The sequence below is a fragment of the Rhea pennata genome, chromosome 6, assembly GCF_028389875.1.
Source record: "Rhea pennata isolate bPtePen1 chromosome 6, bPtePen1.pri, whole genome shotgun sequence".
NCBI lineage: Eukaryota > Metazoa > Chordata > Aves > Rheiformes > Rheidae > Rhea > Rhea pennata.
Window position 1 is genome coordinate 43,633,805 of NC_084668.1, and position 23,095 is coordinate 43,656,899.

The 23,095-nt window shown below is 44.7% G+C and overlaps 1 protein-coding gene across 2 annotated transcripts in view; it reads left to right on the plus strand.

Moving 5' to 3' along the window:
* PCBP3 (poly(rC) binding protein 3) overlaps positions 1 to 23,095 on the plus strand; it is a 76,355-nt gene that overhangs the window by 45,710 nt on the left and 7,550 nt on the right. Inside the window, exons 5-13 of one of the 2 annotated variants that reach the window (XM_062578391.1) lie at positions 994 to 1,026; positions 1,799 to 1,915; positions 2,711 to 2,842; positions 3,216 to 3,344; positions 5,895 to 5,969; positions 10,312 to 10,353; positions 16,956 to 17,034; positions 17,873 to 17,932; positions 21,959 to 22,011. In XM_062578391.1, coding sequence (XP_062434375.1) covers positions 994 to 1,026; positions 1,799 to 1,915; positions 2,711 to 2,842; positions 3,216 to 3,344; positions 5,895 to 5,969; positions 10,312 to 10,353; positions 16,956 to 17,034; positions 17,873 to 17,932; positions 21,959 to 22,011 — 720 coding nt within the window. The remainder of the gene's footprint in view (positions 1 to 993; positions 1,027 to 1,798; positions 1,916 to 2,710; positions 2,843 to 3,215; positions 3,345 to 5,894; positions 5,970 to 10,311; positions 10,354 to 16,955; positions 17,035 to 17,872; positions 17,933 to 21,958; positions 22,012 to 23,095) is intronic. The other variant, XM_062578392.1, reaches the window with a different exon arrangement.

Sequence of the window (23,095 nt, forward strand, 5' to 3'; positions counted from 1 at the left end):
CTGATAGATGCTAATTACCTTTTTCTGTTTTTCTGAGATGTCCCTTCAAATGTTCTCTGTGTATGAGCTTATCACGGTGTTTCCATGATGGAAATGTTAGGAGACCAACAGAGATCAAAGAGTACCCTTCCCCACTTCTCCACCCCCCAAAAAAACAACAAACAAAAAACAAAACCACAACCCTTACCTCATGCCATTTTTAGTTGCTTCACTGTGGCTGCTAAGGCAGATGTTTATGATCATTTTGCCCTGATATGTAAAGGGCAATCTTTCTTAAGAAAGATTAAGAAATGTTATGGGAAACAGTTTAAACCCCATGGCCCTTGCCTCTAAATACCACCAAACAGCATATAGCTTGTGCAGAAAGCTTAATGGGAGGCTCTGTTCCCTGATGCTATTGATACTTCCTGAGGTATTTTGAAAAATCCTTACTATATAGGACTGATTTCCTAATGTTTTTAAAAAGCAGGTTCATGGTGGCAAAGATTTGCTGCAAGAACACCTTCTTTTTTATGCTTGTGCATAATTTTTCCTCTAGTTTGTCAGATCTGGAAAGATTCATAGTTTTACCCACTTTATATCTGGATATAAAGATACTAGATCACTCCAGATACTAGATGAAAAACAGCCCTTCCAAGCACTTTGACACATCAGCTTTTCTGAACATTTGGCAGATTTCTGAGGTTTTTCTGTGCTGTTTTTCTCCTAGTAGGAAATTTAGAAAGGAAGATTGAAGCTATATTGGTAGATATTTTGCCTCTGTAGTATCTTAAAGATATGGGAGCAGATCATAAAGGGGTGGGTTTGTACTGTCAGCTCTTTAGCCTACCTAGCAAATGCATCACATGGGAATGGAGGGCCAGGCATCAGAGAGCTGCCCAAATGTTTGGTTGTGAACTGCCTGAGAGGAAGATTTGAACATGTTCAGAAGGGTTGCTTTGAAGGTTAAACTTGACTTTTTACAGTGGTATGTGTTTCTGTCTCTTATTTCAGAAAGGAGAGACCGTGAAAAAGATGCGTGAGGAGGTGAGCAACCTTGACTTGTAAAACAATTTGTAAGACAAGCAGAGAGGTGTCGGAAAGACCAGTTGGGCTGTCCTGTCTGGGGGAGCAGCAGTGTGGACAATTATTTGCCCCATAAAAGAATGTGTAGTTACTCATAGTTTCAGTCTTAATGTAAGGAAAAGAAACCTGGCTACATAGCAGTAAAATCTCAGCTGTCCCCAGAGCTATTTTATCCATTTTCCTGTTCTCCATACTCTAGCAAACTTCTACTACATTTAATAGGATTTTTACAGAGCCAAGAGCTTGATATTAATGAAACAGTAAAATGAACTTACTTGCAAGATGTGTGAGTTCATGTAAGACTGTTGTATCTTTAGATACTGAAGGGTTATCATACCAGCGGGAAATGCTCTTCTTAAAAGCAGTGTTCCCATGAACCAGTCTGGTCTTGACTTTGTAGTTTTACCTTGCAGTAAGAGAGATCCAGAGCAGATATTTGTCAGTCCTTTCTGAAGGCTGGGATAAGGAAGGACTGGAATATACCTTTGGGGCAGGTGTGTGATCTAAATTGCTGGGAGTTTTTGAGGTTAGACAGGATATTGTGAGACTGGCACTGGTGATGCCCACAGACCAAGGGAGCAACCAACTCCCAGGCCTCCTGGAGCTCTCTGAGCTTCTGCTTTTGTGCACTAAGCCTTCTCAGGCCTGGGCAGGATCAGACCCAATGAAAAGACTGCACATCCCTGGTGGTTGCTTGGCTGTGAATGTTTCAGGGCTGCCCTTTTTTTTCTAGAGTGGAGCAAGAATCAACATCTCAGAGGGGAACTGTCCAGAGCGAATTGTGACCATCACAGGCCCCACTGATGCCATCTTCAAGGCTTTTGCCATGATCGCTTACAAATTTGAGGAGGTGAGAAATGTGACCACTCTCCCCTGCAAGAGCAGAAGAGAAGGAGCAAAGGTCTATGTCCAGCTGAGATGGCCCACTGGGCTAGCAGAGATAAAGTGTGTCTGCTGCAGTGGTTGGTCGTGCAGACACTCCTGGTTACTTCCAGCCCATCTGTGCCTGGCTGGACTAGGTTACAGTCTCGCAAACCTCAGTGCAAAACCTTTTACTTGGTCCAGGTATCTTTGGCTAAGCAAGATCTGAGCTTCAGGACACTGTCCCAGAGATCTTGCAGTTAATTTCAGGCAATCCAGAAAGAGGAAAATCACATGTCCTAAACATTTGTAGGATCAAAATAACTTAGTTCATCAGCACAGTGATGGCTGGCTGTTTCCTGGCTGTAACATATTTGCACAAGGGGAAATGCTTCAAAATCGCTATAGATGCACTTTAACTGCTTCTTGCAGCCCTTTAGAATTATAATTTCTTGTGAAAAAGCCAGAGATGTGCTGCAGCATTATTGTATAATGCTTGTGAATCAAGAAATTTTAGTAGGAATATGCCAGGGGAGAGAGGGCTCAAGTGACACTGTTGCAATGACAGAAATGCTGTTTACCCCCTCCTCCTTGAGTTAACCCACCAACTTGCCACTAACCAGAAGCACCAGATGAGGCAATGCTGTCTGTAGAGTATCTACATGAGCATCTAGAACAGCTATGGACAGAAAGCGGCCAAGCAGCTTTCCAAGTTTGGAGACACCTCTTTACTGGCATGTGGTCGCATAAGAAGGACTGATTTGTTGTGTTCTTCTTTCTCCAGGACATAACCAATTCGATGAGCAACAGCACCGCTACCAGTAAACCTCCGGTAACGCTGAGACTGGTCGTGCCAGCTAGCCAGTGTGGCTCCCTGATTGGCAAAGGAGGCTCCAAGATCAAGGAAATCAGGGAGGTAAATCAGATATGTTTTACCTGTTGCATGTAATCATGGTTCCTTAGATATGATCTGCAACCAAGGGTGAGCCCTGGAAAGGGGGATTGTCAGGTAGCCAGCATCATGAGCCACATTGCTTCCTAGGACAGTCCTGCTGACATAGGAGGGAAGGACACAGTTTTCACTCCTCAGGTGCCTAGCACATAAGCAGTTGGGCTCCTGTGTGTGCTGGCAGGCTGCTGTGTCTGACCTAGCACAGGGCAGCTGCAGCTTGCTGGAGATGCAAAGTGCTGAAGCTGCCTGCAAGGAAAGGGATTGTTGAGCATTTCCATTCTTGCAGCTGTCTTGGTTCAGGTTTGGGATTTCTCCTTCTCTCTCTTTCTGTCTCCAGTCCACAGGTGCTCAGGTTCAAGTGGCGGGGGACATGCTGCCCAACTCCACAGAGCGGGCGGTGACAATCTCGGGGACACCCGACGCAATTATCCAGTGTGTCAAACAGATCTGTGTGGTGATGCTGGAGGTACAGTCTGTAACAAAGGGGGTAAAGTATATAGGAAAAAAGTCACCTGCCACCACAACAGCACTGAAAGATGTGGAGCGTGTCTCTGTTATTGTTCACCACTTGTTATCGGACCACTCTTATTTCCTGGTACATTTATTTTAAAACCCACCCTGTGTTTCCCCTGCTGTGTTCGTATATTATTTCTAGAGTCCTGAGCTGGAAATCTGTCTGGTAGGGTGCCCAAAAGGAGATTGTTTGTGTCATAGTGCTGGGTTGGCTTCAGGAGTGAGGGGCCTCAGAGGAGGCTACACAGGCTCTGACAACCTTAGCTTAGTGGTCACAGCAGCATGGAGGATGCTGTAGGAAGAAGATAGAGATTGCAACAATTTCTGTAAAACCCTAGGGTGTTGGCTTCCTCTAAGCAGGGCTCCTGGTGCCCCACAAGGCTAAGGCTAACTTTGGGAGGAGGCCAGCACATCCTCTGTGCTCAAGGGAGCTGGGAGAATAGCTGTGGTGCGGAGAGTGCAGAAGGAGGAGAGCTGAGGGCATGAAAAGAAGACCTGGGCATGGGATCCAGTGAGGGCAGAGCAGGAAAATATGTTCAGAAAGGCTGGTGGAAAGCAGGGCCTGTAGGCACAATAGAGTTCATGGATGCATATCCAGGGTGCTGTTTTCTGGGAGAAATGCTGATGGGCAGAGCTTGAAGATCTCTGCAATATAGACATGCTGCTGTATCAATGACTTATGGCCAGGAACAACCCCAGCCATGTGCCCCAAATACATGTTTGTTGCCTTGGAGGAGAGAAAGTCAAAGAAGAAACTACATGGGACAGTGATAGCCACCCCTCCCACTGCTGCCCAAAAGTGGATGGACAGCAAGCCCATTTGCTTTGCTGTGCATCCCAGCCCATTCATCACTGGCCCTTTCATGGCAAGTAGGTGCACATTTACTGCTGCAAGAGCTTTGAATGAGAAATCCAAGGCTTCATGGAGATGAAACAAATCCAAACTCAAACAACTTCTAATTAACAGTGCCTGACCAAGAAGGAATTGCTGTTTACATTGTTATCAACCAGTTCTGGTAATACTACCAGAACTTCTACACTAATACACTCTACTGCTTGAGAAGTGCAATTTTAGTTGTGTCATTTAGGTACCAGTGTGAATCCAGATAATGCTATGGACCACAGCAGAAATGGGCAGAACTTTAGACGTGCCCAAGGGAATGCTTGCAGTCTCACTGACCAAAACAGGAGTTGCTGGTTCTCTGTACTGCTCAGCAATAGGAAAGAAAAATAAAATCCATGAATTTTCTTGCAGTCTGAAATCTGGAGAGTCTCTTGACTTTAACAGTTCACAGAGATACTCCTTATAATGCCTGTGTCGTAAATTATCTTACCAGAAAATTTCTCGCTCATCACCTCTAAGATTTGTAATACAATGAAAGGAAAAACAGATTTGTGATTATACATGCTATGCTTTGGTCATACAGCTTTCCTACAGACTAATACTTCATATCAATATTTGAACATGATGACGTGTAGAAGAATGTATAGAAGAATAAAGAATTTTCCATAAAATAATACAAACATAATTTATACTACCCACTATTATAAATTAGTAATAATTGAGCTGTTTCACTGATGGTTAGATTCAGAAGGATTTGCTCTGAAATCTCCCATTTAAGAGAAAACAGACACAGGGATCTTCTCTTTGGTGAGAAGATATAATACATCATGCAGATGCTGACACGTGGACTACAACTTCTGCTGTGACTTATCCACAGGCAGATCAGGCTATAGCACCAAAGAGGAAAATGACCTGGCAAACAAGAGTGGTGCTGCCCCAAGGCACTTTGCCAGAGGAGAAAAAGGTGTGAATATGTACAGCTCAGTGCCTGAGCTGTTGTTATCTGTCTGCTGAGTTAAATAAGGAGTTTCCAATGTGCAGTATTAGAATATGATCTCTAGAAATGTAGTTGTTACCATCTGAGGATTGTTTCCAGCTTCTTGCAGGACACAAATTACATGTTTTCCCTAGTGAATGGAGCACCCTCTAGACCTTGGCACTCCAGCCAAAGCAATTGTTACTGCTTGAACTGGCACCCATCAGGCACAGGGGGTCTTGGCTGTGGTGACAGCCCTTTGCAGTGTTCATTACACATGAAGGCATGTGCCAGCTTGGATAGTCAGAAACCAAACCAAGCAGTAAGAACAAAGCTTTTCCAGCACTTTGGGGATCTCTACATGGAATTTTGAGGAAGTCTCAAGTTTAGACTATGAGCATCAGTTTACAGAGAGAAAAGGCGAGGGAAGCAGCTGAAGTCAACGAAATATTTTGGGGTGCCATGTGTTGGCAAAGGAATTCTCATATCCAAGGATGTTCTTTTCTTCACTAAATGTCATTTTCCCATGTGTCCTCCTGTCTAGAAACACTGTTCACCTGGTGTGGGTGTTGCTCGCGTGTGGTGGCCTGTGCTCCGTCGGGTGCTTTCTAACGCTCTTTTTGCCGCTGTTTCAGGAAAGCTGTTCTAATGTTCTCTCTCCCTCTCCTTGTCCCTTTTCCTAGTCCCCACCAAAAGGTGCCACCATTCCCTACCGCCCAAAGCCCGCCTCCACCCCTGTCATTTTTGCAGGTGGTCAGGTAAGAGCCGACCCGCTTGCAGCCTCCACTGCCAACCTCAGCCTTTTACTGCAGCACCAGCCGCTGCCCGTTAGTGCACTCAGGTTTCTTGCCTTCTGACTTGCATGGTATCATCCCATCCATTTCGTGCCATGACAGATGGACTGAAAGCTCTTTGCAGAACCACTGGGAGTTTGCAACCCCAGACACCCAGCTTAGCTCCTCTGCTTGTTGGTGGAGAGTAAGAAAAGGGCTGGCCTGGGGAAAGAGGTGTCAGCTTCGCTGTGCACGCATGCGTTTGTATGCCTTGTAGAAAATGGCTGGAGATAGCACACAGGTTTTAATGTGGCCTGGGGAAACCTGTTGTTTCAGATAACTTTATGTGGTCTAAGTATTTCACAGCCCTGTGCATACTCGTTATAAATTTTTCTTTGTCTTGTGTTTTGCTTTATCATATACAAATTCAGTACTTGCTGTGAAAAAAAAATCCTCATACAAGGAAAGGCCATGAACATGCTCCCACAGTGGCTGTCAATGTTTTTTTTTATTTTCTGGCATCTCTCCTTTGCATAGTTGTAATTGAACAGAGATATGAAGGGCTCCTCCCAGCCCTTCCAGGCTGAATGGCTGAATGCCTTTGTTCCTGGCAGTGTCCATGAAAGGGTCGTTCCCTGTCAGTGGTGCTCAGCCCAGCTCGGTGATGCTTTCTAGGGAACTCTAACAACCATTTTCAGGCTAACCTCTGCTGCAAAGATTGGCCTCATTTGTATCTGTGAGATAGCCTGCATTACGTTGCCTTCAGTGGCATTATGCAGTGGGTAAACGTGATTAAAAGCAAGGTTTGCAGTTATGATGCACTATTTCTAATAATTTTTGGGAAGTGAGAACATGTTTCTGTGTACAGAATAACCATCAGCTTCCATGGCACATGCATGCAATGTAGGCTGGACGTTTGCACATGGCATGTGTTCCCGGTTGATGACACTCCTTTCAGTTGGTATGATTAATATGTCATTTGCTTAAGATATGCATCAGGAATGAGTTTAAAGTGTTTAGCTAAAAAGCAACGTCAGGTTAGCCTGTGACCTCACCTGTGTCACTGTGATCTCCCCTAATGCAAGCCAGGAATGCCTTCTGAACCTGGATGGCCACCCCAGGTCTGAGAGAGGCCTGAGGGAGAGAGGTCCTGAGGTCAATACCCTAAAATTGCACTCCTTTAATGAGAGAAAAGTATGAACCAGATTTGAGGTGGCTGATTTGTGAAACAAGTACACATAAACAGATGGCAGCTTTTAAAAAGAGAACTTTAATCATTCTTTTTTTTCCATCTAATCCAATTGCATCTCCTTGTAATCAAATCTGTGTCCAAGAAGCTCCAAGTGCTGTAGCACCTGTGTATCTAATCAGATGTGTACTTTCACAGGTGCTCCAACAGACATGTAGAGCCCGATCTGGGAGACAACTGGAGACCAACTAGAGAGACACAGTCATGAAAAACAAGTGCCAGCATGTTCATTGACTTCAAGTCAAGTCCTGAGCTGCTGGTGGATCTGACCCCGGTTGTCTCTGTCTGGATTGAGAAGCCTCTAAATTGCTCGCTCTCCTCCAAACCCAAGAACTCTCTGAACACAGGCATCGGCAGCCAGCATTTTCCCTTTCATTATCTGTGCCTCCAACTAATGCCTTCCGCAGTAACACTATGAGTTATTTTGTTTCTCCCAAACCATAATAAATAGAAGAAGGGCAAGCTACTTATAGAAAACCATGACCAAAGCACAGGCTATTTCTAGCAGAGTGCTGAATTAGCATCTCTTAGTCATTACCAGCCACTAGAATTGGGATGAGTGTGTCATTTGGTCTGAGCAGCCATCCTGAAAAAGAGCTTTGAGTCCAACTGTTTGACGAACTGTATCTTCTCAAAAGGGAGAGTAAGATGGATATAATTTTTCTCCTACTGTTAAATGACTGGTGTATTGCACAGAAGTGACACCACAGGAATATATGACCTTCCAGAAATAAGAGCTCTTCCATTGTCCTTTCAGTCAGCATTGTTGAGCCCTTTGGGTCTAAGGGGTGACATGGAGTGGGCCGGTTTTCCCGCCCCACAGAGAGGATGCCACATTATACATAGGCTATGCTGCAAGGTTTTTGCATCTCCTTTTGTCTTTGAATTTGAATTCCCAGTAGCTCTTTGGTGCATGGCATGTTTCTCAGTCATCAGCATCCAGGCCTTGTGCCAGGGAGCCCTGGGGCCTCTGAACAGCACTTCCCTTTGGATAGCTGTGTTGGTAGCTTCAGGGAGACTTTTTCAGGGGGTGATGGAGTGAGTTAAACCTGCAGGAAGTCAGGAAGCTGCACATAAGTCAGCTAGAGGGATGTAGTGGCTGATGGCAACCTCCAAATAGCTCAGCTATACAGGCTGAGGTTCCTATTTAAAATGTTAGCGTTTGCAGCAAGTGAGACCCAGGCCGCGTAGGGGCCATGTCTGTGCTACAGATTAGTGCTGCTGGAGTTTCTGTTGCATCTGTCCAAGACACCTTTCTGTCTTTAGTTAATATTTTGTAATTACAGAGTTTTGGCTAACATTTTAATCAACAGAGCACCCTGAGGAGGCTAGGTGTTAATCTGAGATGTTATCACTGGTGTTATGCTTGCTGTGGTGCTCTCTGTTGCTGTACAATTGCTACAACCTCTGCAGAATGATGCACACATGCCCCTAAACATACAGTGTGGTTTTATAGCCTTTCTAAACGCCACCTCTGCTTAGTGGCAGCCAGGCGTAGGAAACAGTGAGCAAAACATAGTCTGCCCCAACAACCAAAGACAAAATTAAACTGCCAGGAAAAACTGAACTTTTTAGAGCACCCTCTGTCATGGGTGCTGGCAGGCAGCATGACTGCCATTTCTGTACATGCAGGTTTGCCTCTTTCCTTCTCCAGGCTTTCAGGGGGTATTCTTTACACTAAACACTTCATTGTTTCCAAATGATGTTGCAGTTTCCAAGTAATTGGGAGATTTTCTTCTCTAATTCTTTGCTGTCTTTACTCTCCCTTTTATAAAGTGTTATCCATCTTCTATACCATTTCTTTTTGAATCATCTGAATAATGTCTCAACTAGCAAGATTTATTTTGTTAGCTGGTAAAATCCAAAATATTGGGCTCTCTAGCATCTGGCTCTTTACCTACAACAGTGCTTGTTTTCAGGGTATTTACAGAAGTGAAAGGATTGCTACAAATGATGGTAAAAATAACAATCAAACTGCCAACAATCATCTGCATGGATACAGATATTGTAAATGATGAAATGCATTACAGTGCAGACAGTCTGGGAATGTATTTTTCCCTAAAAGAGTATTGGATTATATGTGTAGATTTAAAGAGTGTTAACAGCAATGCACCTTAAGCACAATATGGAGAGAATTGCCATTGCTGCCTTATTTTCTGTGATGCTGAGATCAAATTTATATGTGAAGGGCAATGGTGATGTAATCATGCAGCAGAGATTGGCCTGCTAATTCTGATTTGATGAATACCTTCAGCACAGGAAAGCACAGTGACAACCTTATCGTTGTACTGCATGCAGTTTGGGGAGTTTTAAATAGCTGTTTTCTTCTTTTGAAAAAGCCAAACTGAGCTCAAGCCCTTCAAGATACATGGCTGGGTAGCTCAACATACTCTCGATTTGATCAGAGAAAAACTTCTCCATTGCTGTAGTGGAAGTTATCCAGGGACTTGCTGTCTCAGTGAATTTTACTGGCATTCACTGCAGCATGGAAGGGGCATCTTCACCTGGGATAGCCAGGGAGGTATGCAGAGCATCTGTTTGCTGTCCAGGGGAATGTATTGCCTTCATCCCCTTCAGTGTCAAAATTCAGCCTTCATCATTGACAGCTGGTGATGGCAACAGATATTTTAAATAATATATTCATTCAATAGACATGCCTGCAGGCAGGGGGCTGAAAGGCGTGTGGTCCAGTCACTTCCCAGGACAGGGATTTTTGCTGTGAAGTCTGGCTTTTAGGCAGGTTCTTTTTGGTGTCGCAATGCCCGTTTCCCATAAAGTGCTTTGTGAACTGCTGAAATTCCAAGCTCTGTTTTCACTTGTCGCAGAGCAGACTCTGAGATGAGAAGCTGCCTACTTTTCACCAGACAACTTGAAGTGCTGGTGCAGATGGCAGTGACAACACAGGGTCCTGGGCAGAGCAAGGTGGGAACATGGTCATCTGTTTTGTTTGTGCATTAACAGCTTTCCCCCATGTTAGATAGCAAAGGAGCAAAGCACAGGGATGATAGTCCCAGCGGAGACGCAGGGTTTAGTCATATAGTTCTGCTAGCTCTATTAACATATGTTTTTCTTTTGCAGGCCTATACAATTCAGGGACAATACGCTATTCCACACCCGGATGTGAGTTTTACCCTTATTTTTCTTATACCCTTTTATGTCACCTGCATGCTACTGTTATTAATATAATATTAATATTAGAAAATAATATTAATAGCATATTTTCAAAGTAACTGGCCGTGTGTAGTATTTGTAATACCTGGAATAGCCTTTTAACCTATTAGTGCTAAACTTTATTAGTTCTGAGGACTTGGCCTGATGCTAAATTATTTGCATTGTTCAGTGCTATCCCTTTGTTATCACACAAACCATATTCTATGCATTTTGTGCCTCAAAGCAGTCAAAAAAAGCAAAGAAGGAAAAAAATACTTTCCTTTCTATTTTATCCTCTCTTCCTAATGTGTTGATAACTCAATGACTTATTCAGGTGCTGAATATCTTCTAGTCTTCTCAAAGGAGGCTGTTTCACTTTCTGAGTACTGCTGGTCTCTCACAAGCTGGCATCTCACTGAACATGTCCTTTTTCCTACTGCCAAAATGGGTATCCAAGTCTCTAGTGATGCTTAGTTATTTCCCTTCTTTCTGGATTAACTGTTGCTTTAGACTGGAGAGTGGCTTTACAGTCCAGCTGTTCAAGATGTGCAACTTCTTATTCTGTGATGAGGAGGGTGAAATTCTCCTGCCACTGTCTTGTGTGTGGTATCCAAGGCAGACCTGGTGCTTTCTGATGCCTCATACTTTTGTTGATGGGATGGGGGAGAAATGAGAGGTTTAGAGATGTATTAATTCATAATTGAAGTTGAGGTAGGGGGGGACATGTCTTTTTTGTGGTCCTTTCCAGGGTGACTCAAATGCAGACATTTAAGCTGTGCAAGCTGTTATCTGCTTCTCCCTGAAGAACGGGAGGGAAATAGAGATGAGTACAGCACTGATCTGCAGTATTGATCCATGCTGGATCTCACCTTGCTGACCGGTCTGTGTGTCCCCGGAGGAACCAGACAAAAGCCCAAAAGAGGGGTGACCTGCAGCAGGGCCACTCAGTCAGCAGCAAATTCATAGCACTCATTCCTCCCTTCCTGCTTTTGTGTGAGAATAGCATTGCTGGCACACAGAGAAAGGACAGGCCATGCCATGCCATGCTGGGCAAGGAGTATGGGGCAGGGGCAATGATGGAGCTCTTCCTCTCATAGACAAAGTGTGTTAAGGCAAGGTGAAAGATGGCTCCAAAAGCTCCAGCATCAATGAGGAGATGCTGCCGCTCAGGAAGGTCATTCCAGTGACCTTCCCACAGTGATTCAGCCACCCTTGAACACAGGGGCTGACAGGAGAGACCCTGGGGGAATGTGCTGCAGCTCGTATTCTTTCCTGACAGGGAGTCCTTTGCCAGCACAGCCATTTCCACTCTCCTAACCCAGGGAGCATTGCAGGCACACATTCACTTTCTATGACCTTCAGAAGGAGAAAACAACTGAGTGGGTGATTTGCAGGCATTGGTCCAGGCTGCAGGATGCTTAGAGGTGGATGAGGACAGGCCCCTCACAGGGGTGGTCGATAGGAAGGAGGGGGCTGGTAGGCATTTGTAGTGCTGCCCATTCTCAGCACTGGTTAATTCCCTAAGAGGAGGTGAAGGAACTTGGCCAGTGAACTTCTTGTTGCTTGTGCTCCTGATGGCACATCGCTGCCTCCCATCTGCAAAGCACTAACAGGACATCAGTCATCTTCCATTTGACAGCTGTCTTGTTGGGTTTGGCTGTCTGTTGTCTTGGGAAGGGACATCGCAGACACAGTTTCTGCTGCATCTAGCACTCCTTTATATGGAGACAAATGCTATCCGCACTTCAAGTGGAGCTGGATTTGGTTCCTGCTTGTTGGGTGCCTTGGGAATGACAGGGTAGGTTAGAGAGGAGTGGTTGATGCAACTGAGGGCTATTCTGCCATTCAAAGAGACCTTGATAGGCTGGAGAGTTGGGCAGAGAGGAACGTCATGAGGTTCAACAAGAGCAAGTGCAGAGTCCTGCAGTTAGGGAGGAATAACCCTAGGCACCAGCATAGGTGGAGGGCTGAGCTGCTGGAAAGCAGCTCTGCAGAGAAGGACCTGGGAGTGCTGGTGGATGACAAATTGACTATGAGGCAGCAATGTGCCCTTGTGGCCAGGAAGGCCAATGGTCTCCTGGGGTGCATTAGGAAGACTGTTGCCAGCATGTCGAGGGAGGTGTTCCTGCCCCTCTACTCAGCCCTGGAGAGGCCTCATCTCAAGTTTTGCATCCATTTCTGGGCTCTCCAGTGCAAGAGAGACATGGAGCTACTGGAGAGAGTCCGGTGTAGGGCTACAAAGATGATCAGAGGTCTGGAGCATCTGCCCTATGAGGAACGGCTGCAAGAGCTGGGTCTCTTTAGCCTGGGGAAGAGAAGACTGAAGGGGATCTTTTCAATGTGTATAAGTACCTTAAGGGAGGGTGTCAAGGGGACGGGACCAAACTCTTTTCAGTTGTCCCATGTGAGAGGACAAGAGGCAACAGGCAGAAATTGAACCACAGGAAGTTCTGCCTGAATGTGAGGAGGAATTTCTTCACTGTGAGAGTGACCAAGCCCTGGAACAGGTTGCCCAGAGAGGTTGTGGAGTCTCCTTCTCTGGAGATATTCAAAGTCCATCTGGATGCAATTGTCTAACATGTTCTAGGTGACCTTGCTTGAGCAGGGATGTTGGACTAGATGATCTCCAGAGGTCCCTTCCAACCTTACCCATTCTGTGGAGACAGAGAACCTCTTGGAGGGGACCATGTAGGAAAGGAACGCTAGCGTATCTTTGCATAAAAATATTGATGGAAATAGAAAACTAGTGTATTATTTTAAAGAATGGAAAGCAGTAAAGAAATAAAATGCTAGCAACTCCTTGCCAGCAGCATTAAAGTGGAGGTTTTCAGTGCCTGGATGTCAGGAAGATAGCTGCTCAGCTTCTGTAATTTGTCACAGCTGCTGAGAGATGGTTGACAAATGCTGAGGAACTCTTGAAAAAAACTGGGATTTTCTAAATGTTTTGGAATAAGGAGAAAAAAATCCAGAGTCCCAATGCAGAAGCCCCTTTCTACTGACATCTCTGAAGATCACTGCATTTTCAGTGAGAATGGAGCACAAAAAGCCGCTCTGCAAATGCCAGATAATTGTAAGTTGTATGGTCTGGGTGGGAAGACCTCACTATAAATCTTATACACTTAAAGAATCTGACATGATTTGGTATTTCCCTTTCTGATGGGCAAGCTGGGTATTAAATCATTTGATTACTTCTCGCAAAATTGAGAACTAGGCAAAGCTGTCTGATATCATAAACACGTTTCCCACAATGTTAATGGAAACAATTAGAAGTTATATTTGCTCTGCAGAGTAAATTTTGTTCTTAGGAGCAGTGATTTCACCCACTCTAATAGAGGACAGAATTTGTCTTTCCATGGGGCTCCAGTACATTTATTTTGGATAGGCTGGTATGATTGTTGGTAAGAAATATTTTTGTTTGTCCTTTTTTTTTTTTTTTTGTTCCTTATGTAAAACATAAATACATATGACTGTATATTTAGTGAGGGTGAATCAAGGTAAAACAATATATTCTTTGTTCCAATTTTGCTCTTCAATCAGTGGCATTAGAGTGTTTGTTTTCCTTGTTATTATACTCCTCTGTTTAACAGGAATGAAATATGTTATGATACACATAGTGCTGGGGCAATATTTATGCTTTAGTTAGTGCTAGAAAAACAGTATCTGTGTCTTGTTGGCCACACTGGCCTGCTTCCATCAGATTTGCTGAGACTTGGAAGAAGTTGTTTATATAAGGGCCACATGTTCCCTCCTTACTCATGTAGTTCTCTCACAAGGATCTGTCATTTTAAATACTTCTGAGAAATGAAGTCAGTCTTGAACAAATATTCCTAAGGTACTGTCCTTGCTCTTACAGATATTTGTGTTTAAATGGATCCTTTTTGTAGATTCTGCAACAAACTCATGACTCTGAAATGGGCAGGATTTCAAACACCACAACTAAAATCTGAGTTCCTGTCTTTATTTTTTCCCTTGGGCAAAACCCATCCAGGTCAGTTGGAGTGCTGCCTCATGAGGGGCTTCAGAATTGCCATGGGTACTCATACGCCATTTTGGATGTGACATGTAAGCTACTTGCCCTCGTTAAATTTGCAGCGAAAGACAAAAGGACAGCCTATGGCAGCAGGGAGTCAGGAGATGTTGGGGTGGGAATAGATGTTGAGCATAGCAAAACTCCCCACACTGGGGAATTGCAGCGTGCACACTTGTGGGTATGAACCAGACTGACAGATGATGAGATGTGACTAGGCATTTTTGTGGTTGTCTAGTGACACTCTACTTGGACTTATGCTGGGAGAAAGAGATGCTGTCCCATACCTTGCAGCATTACCAACGGGGTAACTCATCTTTGGTCTGTGCAAGGAACCAAAGTTTGAGAAAAACATTCTCAGGTATTTGCTTCCAGCTTCTTCCAGCCTACCAGGAAATAGGAGAGAGGCTGTTTTATGCATTGCAAGCATTCAAGTGGCAGCTTTTATTGTAATGCCTAGATGTAGCAATCCTCTCTTTCTTTGCAGTTATTTGTCATTGCTGTTATTCTATCACAGACATTTGCTAAATACCAGTATTTTAAACTATTCCTTAAAAATGTTCTGGTTTAACAACAATGATTCTGGCATTTTCCCCTGCCCCAAGAAGCTGTACAGGGTGGCCCATGGCTCCTGATGCCACCCATCAGGTGAAGCAGGACCTTCTCCAGGATATGGTTAGGAGTGTGCAGGTAAATGAACATCCCAATCAGTTCTGTTTCCCCAGTCCTTCATGGCAGGCTCCACCTCATGGCTCCTCTAGCAGTAAGCAGAACTGCTCTCATGCAGAGTAGCAATGTTGGGCAAGTTTCCAGATGCTGCAGAGGAGGAGGAGGCTTTATCTAGAGCTGTGCAGCAGCTGCCTGTGGTGTTCCTTTTGGTGTGACTCATAACAATAACCTCATTAACGTTAATGTCCTTCAACTGACCAAGTTCCACCAGCTGCCTTTGAGTTCAACAAAGATACTAGCTCTACAGCATTAAAATAATGTCAAAAGAACAAGTGAAACATGCATAGTTAACTTTGAAAGGAGCACGGATAGGACATATCTGGGTTTAGTTTTAGGAAAAATAAGATAGAAAGCTTACAATGTTAGGGGGGAAAAAAGGAGAATATTGAAAACCATGTTGTCTGCAGGAGTGCTGGCATTCCCAGTCTCATCGGGAGCTGGTTGTGGTTCAGCCTGGTGCAGGCCTTCTTCAGCTTATTTTCTGTGTGCCAAACAGAGAGATTTGGACGTACCATGTCTTGTGCAGCAGTGAGACCTTTTCCCCGGGCTTGCGCGCACAGGCAAAGCCTGAAAGTCCTCAAGGTTTTGAGGTTTTCCCCCTGGTGCCTCTCCAGTTACTGGCAAGTATTTCCCGTTCCTGCAGCTCCCTTCCAGTCTTTCACCTGATCTCTTCAGCTACCTGGGTCTTTTCTTTCCAGCGCTTCACCCTTACCACTGCTGGTGTCAAACCTCCCTGCTCTCCCTCCCCTAGACACGCTGCAGGAGCAAGGAGTTTTTTGAATATGGTTCCCCCTAGACATTGAAATTACAACTTCTGCCCCTCCTTTGCTGTGAAGGGGACAGGTGCAATGAGTTGTTTGCATCTGAGGGATGATGTGATCCTGGTAACCCTCTAGGCACTGTGAAATCACCAAGAGGGAGGTGATCTCCCTCCTGCTCACAGCAGAACTGTTAAATTTCCGCCCACTTATTATTATTTTTTAAATTGGAGCAGTAAAACAGAGCACAAAATGTATTCCAAACAAACTCCTCTCTATGCAATCGCTTCCTGATGGGGCATGCAAAGATACTTAGCACAACAAGGGATACAAGGATCTGAAATACCTACTGGTCACAGCTGAAGCCCATATTTTCCCCAAACTGCTACGGGTCTTGTGTTCGTAATGTGTTTGTCAAAGCTGGAGTTAAGAGCTGCAGTTTGTCTGCCTCCAGAGACAGTTCCCATTGGACACATAGCACAAGAGCACTGCGTAGGGAGATGCTCGCAATGTAATTCTTGCGAATACCCCAGCAACACAGGAGGATCTTCTAACTATTGGCAGGGGACAGCCTCAGATCTGGCTGTACCTTTGAAATACCTCCTCCACATTACAACTTTAATAAAGTGAGCAGCAGCTATTTGTAGCAGGTTGCAAAGCCTGGGAAAGGAAGGCAATGGCGGGAAACTGTTTGCATACAAGCTCTGCTGCTGCTTTAGCAGCTCCCTGTTTCCTTAAGGCAGAGAGGACTGCTTACCTGTGGTGAAGGACCTAAACCATTTTACAAGAGGTGGAAACTAAGAATGGGCTTCCTGCTGGTATTGTACTTCAGACCCTGACCAAGCACTTCTGCAAAAGATTTGGGCTTTATTGCATCTTACCCAGGCCAAGTCCTTCTGTTAATGTTGTTTTTGCCATGTCTCATCATGGCTTCCTGGTTTGTTTTTTTTTTTTTTTCTTTTTTTTTTCCATTATAATTTTGTTCTTGATTTTCAGTGTGACTTGTTGTACTCTATAACAATAACCTTCTTAGCTCTAATGTCCCTCCTACCCCTCAGCAGTTGACCAAGCTCCACCAGTTGGCTATGCAGCAAACCCCCTTTACTCCCCTTGGACAGACCACCCCCGCTTTCCCTGGTACGTACCCAGATGCCCTTTCTAGATATCCTTCTCTTCTTACCTGTAGAGTTTCTCTCTCTTTCTGAACTCATTTTGTTTGATGGAAATGAACAGGACAAGTAAAACTGAAGTTGCAATGTCAATGGGCAAAAGTTAACGGAGAGCCCAGATGAATGTTCTGTAGTTACTCTCCTCAGAGGCCAGCTCTTGGCAGTTAACTGTGGGTGTCCGGTTTGCTTTTGTGAAACCATATTTATCCTGCTTCAGCTTTGCTGGCTTTTTGAGCAGAAGTGAATGAGTGCCAGTACAAACGTTGACCCTTTCTAGCCTAGAGGAGAGGGCATGCCTTGCTGTAGATTGAGCTGGACTGGGTGAGACAGCCCTGCTTCCCATGCAGGGCGCTGCCTGCCTGTGGAAGTGGGGGAGGCTCCTCTGTGCCCTTCCCCTGGCGCTGGTGGCTGTCAGGGAGGCTCTCTCCATGTGGCTGAGGAAGTGGTGCAATGCTGCAGTGCACAAGCAGGGGAGGACGGCAGCCATCCGCTGGGAAGAGAGATGGGAAGGAGACGCAGCTGTAGGGAGCCGTGTTAACAGAGAGGACAGCCTGAACTGTAATGTCTCATAGCGCTATTTGCAAAACTGGTGTTCTAGCTAAAATATGTCACGGCGAACTAGGAAGCAGATAGAGCACAGGGGGTGCAAATACTTTAAGTATCTTTGTTTACTCAATGGTCAAAGTGCAGTTGGAAATGCCTTTTCTGACAATATGTTCATCATATTTTGAGCTTCCTAGATGAAGTGACATTGCTTATCTCCTTGAAGGCAAAAGCATTAAATCTGTTTCTTCTTTGCTCTTCAGGAGAAAAGCTGCCCTTACATTCCTCCGAAGAAGCTCAAAATCTGATGGGCCAATCATCAGGTAAAAAAAAAAAAAAAAAAAAAAAAAAAAAAAAAAAAAAAAAAAAAAAGCTACAGGGAAATAAGTAGGCTTCTATTGCAATATATTTCTTAAATAGGACGGTGCCATTGTGCTCTTACATTAATTGTCTTATCTGTTGAGAATACAGCATGTTTTCTGGTGGGCAGGGAGAAATCAGTGCCTGCCTCCTTTGCAGAGTATGTCAAAAGAAACACACTTGTATTTTATTACCTATTTTCTTGACGAATGTGTAAACCTTCCACCCACGTATTGGAAAGACATGAGAATTATCACCCCTATCCTTGCATTTAATTTTGAATAATCTTCTCCAAGAAACAATAGAAAAGTGCCTCTCAGAACACATAGCCATCTTTAAGCTATTCAACGTGAGCTACATTTTTAGTGAGACAGGACACTGAAGAATCGGAGCAGGACACTGAGGGGTCACAGCAGGGCTGTAACCACAGAGAAATTTATATTTCAAATGTCCTGTACTGACAGCTATGTGTGGGTCATATCTGCCAAACATACTTTTCTTTTTCTTTTCCATTGTTCAGATGAATTACCCTGGGACTGGAAGGTTCACAGTCAAGTGAGATAGACCTCCCCTCTACCTACCCAGTACATATGGGTCCATTGCTGGCTTCCAGGCTGTATTTCATGCATGCCTTGAAAGAGTCTGGGGACATTGCTTAACTAAAAAAGCAAACACAGACCATGCAAACAGGTCTTGCAAGACTTTAGCAAAAATGGATTTGTAGTTTTAATATGCAAAACCTTGTTTTCTGTGTCTTCTGCTTTGTCCTTTGTGATTGCCTGTGGCATTAACTCTGCCCTGGCTGAGTACATGGATTCCTCCTGTTACAGTCACGGGGACTGCATGTACATGTCAGAGGAGGAGGATTTGGTACGCTAAAATAAAAGATCTCAAGGTAATCAAGAAGGATGTTGCCATTTCTCGATTGATATCATGATGCAGCAGATCATGAGTGCTGTGGTGCGGATGGCTCAAGAGCTTTCAGCCAGTGGGCACCACTGCTCCTGCCACTGTAGCCTTATCAGAGCTGAGGCATGTGGGTCCCAGGTCCCACTGGTGTCCGTCAGTGCTGATGATGGGTGACTGATACCCACCAGGGGTTTGGCACGTGCCATCCAAGTGCCCTGGAGGGCACTGGAGGAGGCCCTACCTGAAAATCTGAGGAGCCACATCTAGATTTCCAAAGAGCCACGGACTCCTTAGCACTGCTGTGAAGACATCCCGTAGTACTCCATTTCCTTCAGAAAATATTTTCTGCCAAATCTAGGCCACTATTGAACTGAGCCTTTTAATTCCTGGCCAAGAGGTCAGGAGGCTGACACCCTGGGGGGCTGTCGTCCTTGTGCAGTGCAGAGTCTGTCTTGCCCTAGGTCACAGGAAGACTCTCAGGACTGATGACAGTACCAGGCTCAGCAGACATGATGACTCAGATAGGACAGGCCATGGAGATTTCAGATTGTGAATAGGTTTTGGGGGAAACAACGCATTTCTGCGGTCAGGCTTAGATCCAAATAGGGTGCACAGTAGAGGACAAGGAAGACACCGGGAAGCAAAGAGGAATTTGTCCAGGTTGGAGTGTTGGCACTTACCTTGTATGAGTATGCAAAAATGTTCAGCCATTCTCACTCGGTCTTTGCACAAAGATTGCAGAGATAGAACTTGCTATTGGAGAAAGAAAACACCACTGAAAGGTTTGTCCAGTGCACTGTACTATAAAGTCAGCATTAAGTCAGTAGTGTATAAAACCCAAGCAGGAGCTATTCTGTGCTATTTTGTGCAGTCTTTGGCAAAAGTACACCAAGCACAGGTGAAGGCAGGCACAGGACACTGCTAACCAGAGGATTTGTCTTCTCATTCTCTGCATTTTATCTCCTTTTGTGCTCTTGGGGAATAACGTGTTAAAGAGACTGCCTTCAAGTAGATACCTGTGTATTATATTCAGACATTGCATCTTTGTAAGGGAGATTCAGTTCTTACCTTGCCAAATGATGTAGCTAGGAGACTACATTCAGGAAAGTATTTGAACTGTACATTAGCAAATAAAAGACACCTGATCTTCTTATTTCTAGGAGTAGACACGGAAGTGGGATTCCAGTGTAAAGCTTAATTTTGATGTATATTTGGGAGTTGGTAAATCTCAACTAGGGTGAGAGGTTTTAACCATGGGAACTCCAGTAGACACATGGCTACCCATCCAATTTCTTTTAAGATCAGTCTACCCTCCTTCACTTCTCGGTGCAGTCCTAAGTTCAGTCAGGAATGTAGCACTGCCACACCTCTACTCTGTAAGAAAATACTGCTTTGACAATGCTGGTATACAGACAGATGTCATTTTTGACTTGTTTGTTTTTAAAACCTAGGCTGTTGTTGCCAACAAAATTGGATGGGGACTTCTCTTTCACTGCACAGAAAACCTTGATGGAAAAGCAGATTGGCAAAATGTGATCTCTGCTGGCATTAGCTGCACAGTGCTTTAGAGGTAGTGGCAAATATAGCAGCTCCTCTGGATTTTGTGGCTTGGAATTCAGGGCTGCTGCTGTGCTGTTTCATAGCAGTGGGGTAAACGGTGCCTTTATTGCAATGAGTCAGGGAAACTACATGCAGCATCTGACTCTTGCAAGGTTGTCTTTTCCTCTTTTTCTTTCAACAGCTCTACTTTCTTTCTCATTTTCTTTCCTCTACATCCCCTTTATTCCTCTCTTTTGTTGGATGTAGACCTTGCAGTCTCTTAGATTCTTGAACACATTGATCTTAAAAGCCTTCCTTTGTAGTTTATATTCTACAGTTAAGTTTTTGTGGTTAGCCACCAGACAGCTTCTATCTTGCAAGATTGCAGAGATGTCCTTATTTTGGCAATGATGCAATTAAATCTGGAAACCTGTTGGTAACACAGTTTTCATCCTGGCCTAGGAGTATTATGACATGTTGTCTGTTTGCATGTGAAGCTGTATACAGTAGTCTTCTGACTCCAGCCTTTCCCTCCGTAGAAGAAAATGTCCTTCCTTTCTCTAGAGAACCTGAGAAGCAGCTGATTACTGTGTTCACTGGTTAATGCAAGCTGAGAATTTCCACAGAATTTTGCTGAGAAGCAGGCTCTAAATCTCTCTATTGTTTGCCTTGTTTTCCCTTAGGAGTAAGAGCAACAAGCAGTCCTGAATCCAGCTAGTGTGCACATCTTAGCAGTCTCTTGCTTGAATGTAGCATGCAAATCTAAGAGGCCTTAGGATGCTGAGTACATTGCAAAGCCCAGCAGAGGAAGGGTTTCACAAGGATTTCATCTCTTATGTCTTGATGCATGACCCTACAGCATTGCCCTCCTACACCTACACCACAAGGCAGTGCTGCTGTGGTGTAGCACTGCCACATCTCTCAGAGAACTTGGTTTGGGACTGCTGACCTTTTTTCTTAAGCAAGTCGCTCTGTATTGATCTGTCCATAGAGGACTGGAGCGCACATGGACAACCCTCCTGATGTAGCATTCTCCCTATGGCAGGTTTGTTGTCACTAGGGTTGGGTTTCCTAGCCAAAAGGCTGACTGCTTCTGCTTGGAGGAAGACTTCAAAGAAATCTGCTTTTTTAACTTCTACCAGCCTCTACTAATGATACTGTAACATACCTGCCTCAAGAGCCATTCTGAGTGGGAAAATTGAAGGTGAGAAGCAAGGAGCTATCTGAGCAGTAGCACAGTGATTTCCTTGTGTGTATTGGGAAGCTGAGGAGAGCGAGGAAGGTATTGTCAGTCTGCAGCATGGTGCCTGTGAGAACCAGCTCAAGGAACCCAGGGGCAGCAGGGGAAGGTGATAACAAGTTCCGGAAGAGTTAGGTAGTAACCATCTTCCTCCTCCTTGTACCAGAATGTGTGATCCCCTTCCCCTCCTGGCCCTGGAGCACTATGCAGCATTTGTAATGTCTACTGTTGTGGTAAAGTACCAGGAGACCCACCACACTACTTCTGCAAGCTATAACCATTTTCCCTTGCATATGCCCAGGTTTGGATGCCAGTCCCCCGGCCAGTACTCATGAACTCACCATTCCCAATGATGTAAGTATAGTGGCTCCGAACGCTTCCTCTGCCTGGCTCTAGGTGTGTGCGCATGCGTGTGTGTATGAGTGTATATGTACATATTTATTTATTTAAGCTGCAGATAAAGTACCCTGTTAAATATTGCTAGAGAAGCCCCTTCACCAAGTTCACTCATGCCATTTGCACAGTTCCTACAGTCTGATTGCTGGGGGAGTCAGACGACAGTGTAAAACACAAGTACCCATTGGACTTGACCCTTTCAATATTTTTCCTAGGTAAAATTCTCTTTAATGCTTCTTTTTGCTTTCAAAGTGAACTTATTGCTCATGAAACATGCCCAGATGGCAGCACTCAGGAGAGGAGGGAGCTCCCAAACCAGTGTGATTATAGCACTGAGCATTGGCATAGACTCTGCCTTGTCACTTAAACGTACTTTGGGCTGAGAAGGGAGAGGGCTGCCCAGTCTACCTCTGTGCTCTCTGCTGAGTCCCAGCATCGTTTGCTTAATCTACTGCTGGCAGATCTGAAATGATGTTTTAGCTTAAGCATGGAGGCTTACAGTGGAAGTAAGTAGTGTTAACTAATGTAACAAAGTGCCAAGCTTTTAAGGGGCAGTGTATCTCATTTTAGTATTGGTGGCAGTCAGATTTTGGTCTTATTGATGGAGGCACTGTGGTAAAGTGGATGTTGGACTTGGATATTCATTGGAAGAAAGCTGGAGTCATGTTGGACACTGAGCGGTGAAAGGACGATGCTCGGGGATGCTCAGATGGGAGTAGGTGGGATGGAGACCCCCACATAGCTGGCACCTGAATCTGAGGCTCTCAGTTGCTTCTGGATCAACCCAGTGATTTCCATGGATTTGATAGCCAGCTTGAGGTCAAATCAGGATCAGGGCAAGTGGGGAAGTGACTTCCAACTGGATCCCTCAGCCCATTTTTCTCAGGAGTTGCTGGATCACGTCTGGCAGCTTTGTCTACTTCTTTCGGCTATTTAAGAGTTGTGCTGTGATGTGAAAGAACAACAGTGATCCCAGACACAAGTGCCTGGATACCTCCGTTTCTTCAGGATACATGCAAGGGCTCCTTCCATTTGGGAGATG